The sequence below is a fragment of the Phytophthora infestans genome, genomic scaffold (genome assembly GCF_000142945.1).
Source record: "Phytophthora infestans T30-4 supercont1.123 genomic scaffold, whole genome shotgun sequence".
NCBI lineage: Eukaryota > Oomycota > Peronosporomycetes > Peronosporales > Peronosporaceae > Phytophthora > Phytophthora infestans.
The window spans coordinates 89,692-101,116 of NW_003303636.1; the positions used below are offsets into that span (position 1 = coordinate 89,692).

An 11,425-nucleotide genomic window follows, 5' to 3' on the forward strand; every position below is an offset into this window, starting at 1 on the left:
CATATAGGAAAAGTCGCAAGATGCACACCTTTCATCGCGGACCAATGCGTCCTCTTGAATAGCTTTAGCAACAATCTGCAGTGTAAACGTCATACGCACCACACGCGACTGACTCCGGAAGGGGTCATCACAAGTGCCGCCAGCTTGCCGAAAAACAGGATTGCTCTTGCGTTAGCTAGTAATACATCTATAGTCGTAGACACCAGTTGAAGACACACCATAGCGTAGCCGGATGATGGAAATCAGGGGCAGTTGCTGTCAATGGCCTCACGCCATAGGTCGTATCCGCACTCGAAGAGTATTTCAACGACAATTGTACCTACACGCTGCGAGCGATGAGGAACATGATCATGTTCGACTTTGGCGTCGACATCAGTACGTCCACAATATTTGACAAGCTGATCGGTAAGCTGTACACGATGAATCAGGTAGCACCGAAACGTACCCATTTATGTCAAATATGTAATGATTAGCCAATTATTGTGTTTTTAATAAGGTGCGAGTTGAGCCGATGACCTGTAGCAACGAAGTAAAAAGACGAAGCGTTTGAAATACGCTAAAGACATTCGGCGCCAAATGAAAGCCGGGGACTTCACCGTGTAAATGATGAAATTAACTTTAACGTCTATTGCTAGCGCACGCAGAAACGGGCGAAGAAGGGTGAGCGAGCGACGGTTATGCTCCCCCTTCGAAGGGAGCAAATCTCCAGACCCAATGTGCCGTTTCAACGGAGGTTGAGTTGGTGCATTTTCGGCTTGAGCGTGGTAGCATCCGAATGGATGTCAATGCCTCGTTCGTTGACAAATCTAAGAGCAGATGAAGGCTACATCAATTTACCATGAGCATTTCGAAGGTAATAAAATGTTATTGGGCTTGATAACTAACGCATCAAAACATAGTCAAACGGGGGATTGCGTGGCAGACCACGACGACATTGTACTTCTTCGCCTGGCGCCATACTTCCCCATGTGCCCTATAGAGGATTGCCTCAGCGTTCTTAAGGCACGGATTAAATCCGACCTTTCGCTGTCGCGCGAAGTATTGGCGGCCCCAAACCCCGCGGCGAGATTACCGAGACGCGCATAAAGATCTTGGAGCGCGAGGCTAAGCGCCACGTTGATTGCGTGGATTTTCGCCTGGTCAACGAGATGGTGCTGCATTGCTAGCACGCTGCGGTGGCGGCGGTCGCGGGGATGACATGCAGTACGGTACTTGGGGGAAATGCGCCAAGGCCTGCTTTGCATTGCGATTTTTCCTTTTTAAATTGTGATTTGTCATGTCAATTTTAAATTATAATTTTCACTTTTGATTTTTTTTTACTCATATTGCTCTGATCTAGCACCGCTTTGGACATGTAACCAGGGATACCGAAAAATAAATAAACTGAAAACGCAATATTTACTGATCGATAAAATAATTTATTTTGCATCCAGAAAGGTCCTGTACCCATAGCTTTTTTTTCAAATTCAAAATTTGTGACTACTTATTTTTCGATCTGCCACCACCAACCAAAAGGATTAGCTGTGATCTCTCACCTCCAACCAAAAGGATTGGTTGTGATCTGCCACGACAATCTAGACAAGTAAGAACTGCCATTTTCAAAACTACATCCCAGCCTACACCCGCACCCACTCCTGCTACGACATGTCCGCCAGTCTCATCGCCTCAAACGCGCCCAGCCAGGCTTTCACGCCGAAGCAAATTGCCGCTTTCTTCTTCAAGCCAGTTCTTGATGAAGAAGACGACCTGACTGGGTATTACGCCTGTAAGGCCTGCGGAAAACGACGCAAGCACGTCGCTAAGAATGGCTACACTAATTTGGTGACGCACGTGCGCATAGCTCACCCTCGGTTCGAGAGCGACATGCGTGATGCCTCCGAAGCTGCTACGGGGACTCTTGTATCTTGGGTGAGCCAAAAAGCCTCCAATCGATACGCATGGCTTAAGTGGATCGTAATAACAAATTGCCCCTTTCCTTTTGCGAGTCAAAGGCAACGCGCCGGTACGTACATAAATTTTAGTCTTACTAAATGTAAAATGGGCTAATTTAATTTGATCAATTTGTGACAGGTACTCTAATTTGGCGAATGTGTCTGTAGACGCACTGCTTACCAACATGGAAGGTGTCACGAAGGTCGTAGAAACAACGATCGGACGCGATATGCCCAGTGACTTTGGACTCATACTCGACGACTGCAGCTTCGGGACCGAGCAATACCTGGGCGTTTACGCGTGCTGCGAAACCTCTAGCGGCCCACAATACCCTCTGTTATCCATCGCTCCCGTTATGGATGAGCCGGACGACAGCCTAACCGCAGAGGGCCATTTAAGGGCTATCGACCGTTTTTTGCCATTTTTTGGTAAAACCATTCAAGGTGTAAGATTCTAAGTCGGTGACAACTGCGCAGTCGATAAGCGGCTCGCAAACCTCATGGAGGTGCCGCTTGTTGGCTGCGCCAGTCATAGATTAAATCTTGCTGTGCGTGATTTCCTCCGTCCCTATCCTCGAAGAAGTGCAACTGCTGATGCGCAAGCTACGACTCTGAACCAAGCAGCAAAATTGAGGTACGCTAATTTTGTGGTTTGTGATTTAAGTATCGCAAAAATGTTTTCATAATTGTATTGGACTAAAAATTTGTTTTACGTTTTTAAATAGACTCAAAACTCCATTGGTTGCGGTCCTGCGTCAAGATACGCGCTGGTCATCGACGTTCACGATGCTGGATCGTTATGCTCGCTTGCGAGAGTTTCTATCTGCCGACGACGACGATATTGCGGACCTGCTGCCGTCCAGATCTTCCCATCGCCGGCTAGAGGACTTGCTGGCTAAGCTACGTTGCGTGGAGTCGATTTCGAAGAAATTACAGTCGGACACTCTCACACTTTTGGACGCTCGGGATTTGTTTGATGGATTGCTGGAGGAGCGACCGTCATTTCGCAATTATCTGTGTAAGTGCTTGTACTGGTATTCCTTATTTTACTTATGTATTAACTAACGTATGGAACAAATTACGTTTTTTTATTTACAGCTCCTTACGCCAACATCGTGCACTCACCGGCTTTTGAAGCTGCTGTAGTCAAAGTGCTCGCCGGTGAGGCAGCGATATGACTTTGGAGGAGTCAGCGCAACTGAAGCCATTTGAAGTTCCTGCACCGACTCGCGAAGTGGTGGCCTCTACCGGGACGGACGGATTTGCTGACAGCATTTTAGAGCGTCGCAAAATTGCAGCAGAGCAGTCGACGTACAAGTTGGTTTCTGCTATACCTCCGACGTCCAATAAAGTCGAAAGGCTATTCAGCGTCGCCCGTGGTGTTTTACGCCACCAACGACGCCGCTTGTCGCCCATGACTTTGGAAATGATACTTTTCATGAAAGTCAACGCGATCTATTGGGACGTATCAACAGTAGAGGCTAGTCTTTAAGTCGTTCCTTTAATACAGTCCAGTTTTGACTTGATTGCAGTATTTTATTTTACAATGTGCTCGTTTTTCAGTTATTTTTTTTCCTGCAACAGCAGCCTCAATCAGTTATGTATTTGACAGTAATACTTCCAGCAGCTTTATATTGTATTTACGGAATCCCTGCATGTAACCACTTGCAATGGAATTTCGTTTTCTAGGCGGATGGAACGGCACAGTCGTTAATTTTTTGCACGTCGGCAATGGAATTTCACTTTCTAGGCTGATGGAACAGCACAGTTGTTAATTTTTTGCATGGTTGATACAATAGTTTCCCCACAGGTTTTGTGAAATATCTCAGCTGTAACTGAATATTTCTCTGCGTTTCCTAATTAGCGGAAAAATTCAGTTTTTCAGCTTTTTAACGATAGGGTCTTATTGGTCGATTCAGGGGATGATTTCATAATTACAAGGGCCACAAAACTTCCCGACCGACCAGCCTTACAAAAAGTTTGTGTTCTTTTAACAGCGAAGTGAAAAAACGGATTTCAGGACTATCGGTAAAAATGGTAGCGGAAAATTGTGTAATAGTTTCCCACAAAAATACGGCATGCCTTCTGGATCAATAGCCGTAGCTTACGGTGCGCGATGATCCACTGTCGGCCAATGCGCCGCACACAAGAAAGGATCCGTCTGGTACAAAATGACACCGGCATTCCCCGCCATGGGCTCCCAGGTCTCAAGCGCATATCTGCGACTCCATTTGCGAAACTTCTGCTGGCGTTGCTCTTTCGCGCAATTGTCATCTGGGTAATAATCCATCGCCTCGTACACAAAGTTCGCTGCACCCCATAGCACGTTGCTAGTAGCTGGCTCGCCTTTGGCCGTCGTACCAATGAAGAACGCGTCCCCACTCGCGTTCACAGACATAGAGAGCCCATTCTCCAATTTATTTCCGATGTAAATCGCCATGGCATTTAGCTCTCCGCGGACGCCCCTGCAGTTCAACATATCGTTTATCTCGTCGACCCCGAAGCCGAAGCCAAACTGGCGGTTAAATTCCTTGGTAAATGGAGGGAACGCATTCTGACGAGGATCCACATAGAGAACGCCGCTACTGAAGCCCATAAGTTCTCGTAGGAACGGCATTTCTGTAAGTTCCTTCATGCCGTCAGTCTGGCTGTAGCCAAGACGTTCTCGGATGTATCTTATGTGAAGTGTGGAGGAGGAGCCAGGACTGCGTCCAGCTCAAACCTGAGGCTCAGGTGCCTCCAGGACGCGATGCTCGCGTCCAGAAGCCGGACTTCGACGGACCATTGGCTGGCGAGCCGCCAGCCCCATCCTACTGCTAATCCTACCAATATATGTTACCGGGGTTTTTCCGTGTGCTGCTACACACTCGACAACTTGCGCCGTCAAGAGCAAGCAGCAGCACTCGGTTTTCTCCCCTGCTGGACTTTCAGTCCCTGCAACTTACTGTTGTTACGACTACTTCCTTCATCACAATGGTCACCACTCGGCGTAGCCGAGGAGCGACCATCACTCAGGTTATGAGCCCAAGAAGAAGAGCTGGAAGCCCAGTCCCGAGTACGCAGAGCTCGCGCGCGTCCGACGAGTTGCAGTTGCGTGCAAGAGCAGACGAGACAACGTCAGACGAGGCACATGCGACGTCACAAGCGTCATCAACCCGAGTTGAGCAACAACTCGAGCTCTTATTGGCCCAATTCGGTACCGTTATGACTACACTGACAAATCAGCAGCAAGTGCAGAACATTCCAGTGGAAGCATCCACCCGACGCCCACAAAGGCAGCTCATTCAAGAACTCTCAGCGGCTCGAGCACAACCGCAGCGAGTGCCGACGCCGTACGGGCCCCGCCGAGGAAACCCAAGCACAGAGGAACTTACCGCCGACGCCAGCACGCGTCAGAGCGAGCCGCCAAGAAACCCAAGAACGTCCGAGGCTGCAGCGCAGCCAGTCCAGACCGAGGCCGGGACCGACTCCGCTACGGACGAACCCATGGTTGGAGACCACAGATGCACGCGGTGCATGAACCAGAGCGGACACGTGCAGTTGAACGCAAGACTTACCGATACCAACTACCAGACGTGGCGCGTCGAGATTTGCTCCATTCTCGACGTCGCACACCTCTTGGACCCCATCATGGAGCGCGAAACGATGGCAGACCAACGTAACGAAGGACAGCGCGGCTGTTTCAAGCAACGACTGCGTGTTGCTCAACGTGAACTTACGATGGGACTTAGTCAAGAGCTACAGATGCGATTTACAAGTGTTATTCAACGTGCTGATCCTATCCTACTGTGGCGAACACTGGAAGATCATTTTGATAACCATCCTGGAGTAAACAGCGTGTTTCTCAAGCGAGATATGCTGAATCGTCGCCTGCAACGTGACGAACGACTTGACGATTACATTCGTGACATCGACGACTACCAACAGAGACTTCGCCGTGCGAACAAGCAGCTGCTTGAGCAGGAAGCCGTCTCTCTCCTATTTTCGAATACAGTGGGTGTGTACCCAGCGGTGGTAAACGAACATGAAGTACGTATTGGACGTGATGAGTCCATTACGTGGGAGCAAGCGATAGAGCGCCTTCGACTCGCTGACCACTCACGCCAAGAGACTGAACTACAGCAAGGACGTGGTGGAGGTGGACGTGCCGTCCAGCGAGATGCTGCATTTGTTGGTGGCCGTGGCGACGGACACAACGACGGAAGAGGACGTCGAAACTCGAGCAGCAGCCAAGCACGAGGCAACAACAACCGAAACAATCGTCGCAGCCGCAGCTCATCGCCGCGTGGGCGGAACAAGCGGCAGAAGAGCAAGAGCTCATCCAGTGCGAGGGATGACATCGCCAAGCAAAAGGCGAAGACGAAGTGCAACACGTGCGGAGAGCAAGGACATTGGAGTGGCGATCCTGAGTGCCGCCAGCGTGGCAACAATAACAACAACAACAACTCGAGCAACTTGCCGCGCAGGATGATCGATGTGGTTACTGTGAAGACATCCAAGTCGGCTGCACCGACTCAAGCTGAAGGACAAGAGCATGTACTCGCGGTGCGTGACAACTTCAACTACAAGGACAAGGACAAGGACCAGGACATGGTGGAGTGGGTGTTGGATAGCGGCGCGCAGACCAATGTCTCGAGCGACCTTACCTTGTTTACGGAGCTACATGAAGACTCAGTTGCAGAGTTAGTCTTCGGCAACGGCACAACCGAGCGCGCAACTGTGGGCACAGTGCTTATGCAAGTGCTGAACGAGCACACGGGCAAGATCGAGGAGCGCCTCCTTGATGACGTGAGCTACGCCAAGTCGGCTGCCTACAACCTGATCTCGCAGACCTACATGCAATTCAAAGGAAACTTCAAGGTGCGCGTCTCGCATGATCAGAAGACTACGTGGCTGGTCAAGGACACATTGAAGCTGCGCTTCAAGTACATCCGCGGGATGTACCGCATGTGGACGCCACGTCAGAGCAAGAACGTGATGAGCGTCAAGGCCAGTGAAGCTGAGAGCCCCATGACGTTGCTGCGCAACCGCATGGGCCACGTAAACATGGAGACTATCAAGACTATGGCAGGAACCTATAACTTTGGCATCAACATGCAGTCGAAGAATTTTGCTCTCTATGAATGCATTCCATGCTTAGAGTCAAAGACGAAGCGCATGAGCTACAAGCGCAAGCCGTCTCGCTCTGCAAAGCCCTTGCACAAGCTTTGTGTCGACCTATGCAGTGTTGGAGTGGATACAATATCGAAATCAAACCAGTTTATCGACGAAGCTACGAGATACAAGTGGGGATATCTATTAGCCTACAAAGACGAAGCCACGGAGCTGATTCAGAAGCAGATTCGCTGGATCCAGAACCAGTTCCCGAAGGCGACCATCAAGACGCTGTTCTCCGATGGTGGTGGCGAGTTCGTCAACATGCAGCTCGAGACCTTCTGCAAGGACCTCGGCATCGACACGCGTTCATCCAATCCCTACAGCCCGCAGGAGAACGCTATCGTGGAGCGCACGAACCAGACCGTCATGCGGCAGGTCAGATCTACGTTACAAGCTACGCAAATGTCTGTTTCATTATGGGGAGAAGCCTTCCTACATGCAAATGAGACGCTCAACAAGACGCCGACGCCGGTGTTGAAGGACCAGCAGTCCCCGTACGAGGCCCTGTACGGAGAGCGGCCAGACCTCAGCGTGCTGCGCACGTGGGGGTGCTTGGTGCACGCGCACATCCCTGATGATTCTCGGCAGAGAAAGGAGAAGCTCACTCCAAGGACGCAGATGTGCTTACTACTTGGCTACAGCGAGAAGACCAAGGGCTATAAGCTGCTGAACCTGCGCACAGGATCAGTGACGACGTGCAGAGATGGAAACATGAAGGCACATGAGAAGTACACGGTGAACACTGTGTATATTGAGCAACTTCTTGCAAACACCTACGCTTACGGAGACTACGACTTACCTGCGGAGATCCCGATCGTGCCGATCCGGACGACAATGTCTACGTACCTGCAGCTTCCTGCAGAGCTTGCAGAAAAACGAGCAGCGGAGATGGCGAAGCTGGCCACTGCTGGTGAGAGCCATGACCAAGGTGTTGAAGTTGAAGCCGAGTCTGCGACTCGAAGTGATGACCCACAGCTACCAAGCGAGGACGCTAAGAAGCCAGCAGCTTCAGTGGGAGGTTCCAAGCGGAAGAACACTAAAGGCAAGAATAAAGCGAAAGCATGTGCAAATCGAGTGGGAGCCTCGAAGGCCAAGGACAGTCGACGTGATGCTCACGAAGACGAGAACTGGGAGCCATGCACGACGCAGAAGTCGTCGCCAGACGACAGTGCAGCTACGTCGCGACCGAAGCGGAAGCGACAACCATCCGCCCGACTCAAGGACAACGTAGTGACGAATGTGACGAAGCAGAACGTCGAGGATGTGCAGATCCCCATTAGTCACAAGCATGCGGCAAGGTCAAAGAAGTGGAAGGAGTGGAAAGCAGCGATGCAAGTTGAGATGGACTCACAGCAGCAGCACGAAACTTGGGTGCTCGTGCGACGCACGGAGGCCAAGGGCAAGCGTGTCATTTCGTGCAAGTGGGTGTACGCGCTCAAGAGAGACTCTACGGGCCGGATTAAGCGATATAAAGCTCGACTAGTGATCAGAGGCTTTCTACAACGCATGGGCATCGACTACAGTGAAACATACGCACCTGTTATCAGATTTGAGACGATCAGATGCGTGATCGTATACGCGCTGCAACGCGGATGGGCCATCTTGCAGCTCGACGTCAAGACCGCGTTCTTGTACGGTGACCTCGACGAGGAGGTCTACATGGAGCAGCCTCCAGGCTTCGGAGAAGACTCTACGCGCTATGTATGCAAGCTACAGAAGAGTTTGTATGGGCTAAAGCAAGCGCCTCGCGTTTGGAACAAGACATTGCACAAGTTCCTGACGAAGATCGGACTCGAGCGCCTCGACTCTGACTACGGACTCTACGCCAGGAAAGTGGGAGGAGAAGTCACCATGTTGCTCACGGTGTACGTCGACGACCTACTGCTCCTCGGCCCTAATGACCTTTGCGCTAAGGTTGCTAAGCAACTCAGTGAGGAGTATGAACTCACATCTCTCGGACCAGTCAAGTATCTACTAGGCGTGGAGATACTGATCGACAGCGAGCGTCGACATGCGGTATTTTGCCAGCGGCAACATATTACGGAGGTGCTAAAGCGATTTCACATGGAGGGTTGCAACGCGGTTGCAACACCGGAAGCGCTGCGCGCTGAGGTGGTCACAGATGCGAAAGATGACTCCCCGCCCCCGTACCGAGAGCTCGTTGGTGCACTACAATATCTGGTCTCAGCCTCAAGGCCGGACATTGCGCACGCTGTGCGTAATCTCAGCAAGTACCTGTCCTGCTTCGACCACACACACTAACCCTATGGAAAGAGGGTGCTACGCTAACTGAGTGGTACTCAAGCACAACGGCTTAGTGATGACAATGTTTATTGGGAAACGACCTCCAGCTGAACGTGTTTACACCGATGCTGAACTACGCTAAAGGACCCTGATGACCGAAAGAGTGATAGCGGGTTTCGTGACGTTTCGTTCAAATGGTAACGTGGTTTCGTACGGATCAAGAAAGCAAGAGATTAACGCACAGAGCACAACGGAAGCAGAGTATATTGCCATGAATGAAGGCACTAGAGATCTACAGTGGCTACGTGGACTCTGTGAAGAACTATGCTGGGAGTTCGCGACTCCGGAGATTATCGGCGATAACAAGTCGTGCATCTATCTGACTGCCAAGCCTGGCAAGCACAGCAAGAACAAGCACATTATGAACAAGTTCCACTTGGTGCGCCACCTCGTGGAGAACGAGCAGCTACGGATTCGCCATGTTGGCACCGACGACATGATCGCCGACGCGATGACGAAGCCATTGCCGAAGGACAAGTTCGAACATTGCCGTGATGGGATGAAGGTGCTGCGCATCGACCGTCAGCAAGGCTCAGCTCGTTCAGTGGGAGCCAAACATCATCGCCATGCGTGAATGCAAGCTACTACTACCCGTTCATGCATGCGAAGGACAAGAAGGAGGAAGAGCGCTACCAAGGACGAAGCGTCGTGCTGCAGCGCAGCTAGAAGATGCCAAGAACATCGTGGTGAGCTCTACAAGGTGATCATGTTGAAGCTGCGCTTCGACTAGATCAAGTGGGAGTGTGAAGTGTGGAGGAAGAGCCAGGACTGCGTCCAGCTCAAACCTGAGGCTCAGGTGCCTCCAGGACGCGATGCTCGCGTCCAGAAGCCGGACTTCGACGGACCATTGGCTGGCGAGCCGCCAGCCCCATCCTACTGCTAATCCTACCAATATATGTTACCGGGGTTTTTCCGTGTGCTGCTACACACTCGACAACTTGCGCCGTCAAGAGCAAGCAGCAGCACTCGGTTTTCTCCCCTGCTGGACTTTCAGTCCCTGCAACTTACTGTTGTTACGACTACTTCCTTCATCACAATGGTCACCACTCGGCGTAGCCGAGGAGCGACCATCACTCATGGAGCTGATGGTCAACGAGCGGATCCCATCCCATCCAACGATAGGCTGAGCGACTACTTAAGTTCGTTTAGCACGGAGAAATCCTCAGCAACTACTCATTTTAAGTCTGAAAAACTAATATTTCTACTAAAACAAATGGCTTGCCAAAGAAAATAAAAAAATAGGATTTATAATACGCTTGTACTTATTTATTAAATTTATATTATTGTGCCTTTCCAAAATTTTGGCCAATCTGACCTTTAAAGGCTGGTCCTAAGCAAGGGTGGGTAGGGCTAAAGGTGGGATTTGAGGACGAACTGGAGTTGAATTGCTAAGCCAGGCCACTAAATAAAATGATATTTGACTAATAACACTTTTTGATTTTGCCGACTATGATCCAATATTACTTGATTGTGGAGGCCTTACGTAAGGGCCTGTTCGCGTTGTGCCTGGAGATGGAGATGGTCCCATCTCACTAAATACGTCTAACAATTGATTGGCCAAAAACCATTTGTTACAACTGCACAACTGGAGATTAGAGTCTCCACCTATTGGAGGTGGAGACAGGAGACGGAGGTAGAGACGAGAGGCTCACAATTTGTTATGGAGGAGGACATTTAAAACGTTTTGCTAGCTGTGTGTGCTGCAGTAGGACAAGCGGCTGTACTGCTTATAACTGCTGTACGTATAATGTAGCGCTAGACTCATACACAGTACCTTTGACTTGCACTGGGTAGCATCAACCTCGAGGCCACCAATACGGTGAGTCTCTGCAGCTAGGTAATCCCACGCAGCACTCAACTGCTTCGAGTTCTTAGTGCCATCAAACAACCCCTTCAGGCTATCGAATCTCAATCTCAGCAGCACCTCAGCCGCATTTACTGTCCACGCAAATGGGTGCTTTGTCTCGTTCCTGCCTTGATTCCTGCGGCGTGGTGCGCTCTGACCACTGCTGGTACGAGTGTGTACCGGTATG

At 50.5% G+C, this 11,425-nt stretch overlaps 2 protein-coding genes across 2 annotated transcripts; one reads left to right on the forward strand and one right to left on the reverse strand.

The window, feature by feature from the left end:
• Positions 1-344: 344 nt before the first annotated feature.
• On the forward strand, positions 345-1,086 carry PITG_20008 (uncharacterized protein; the record flags this gene model as incomplete). Its single annotated transcript, XM_002895901.1, has 3 exons — positions 345-428; positions 636-660; positions 923-1,086. 3 exons carry the CDS (start codon positions 345-347, stop codon positions 1,084-1,086), a joined length of 273 nt encoding a protein of 90 aa, XP_002895947.1.
• Positions 1,087-4,035: 2,949 nt separating this feature from the next.
• PITG_20009 (uncharacterized protein) lies at positions 4,036-4,566 on the reverse strand (the record flags this gene model as incomplete). Its single annotated transcript, XM_002895902.1, has 1 exon — positions 4,036-4,566. One exon carries the CDS (start codon positions 4,564-4,566, stop codon positions 4,036-4,038), a length of 531 nt encoding a protein of 176 aa, XP_002895948.1.
• Positions 4,567-11,425: the final 6,859 nt, after the last annotated feature.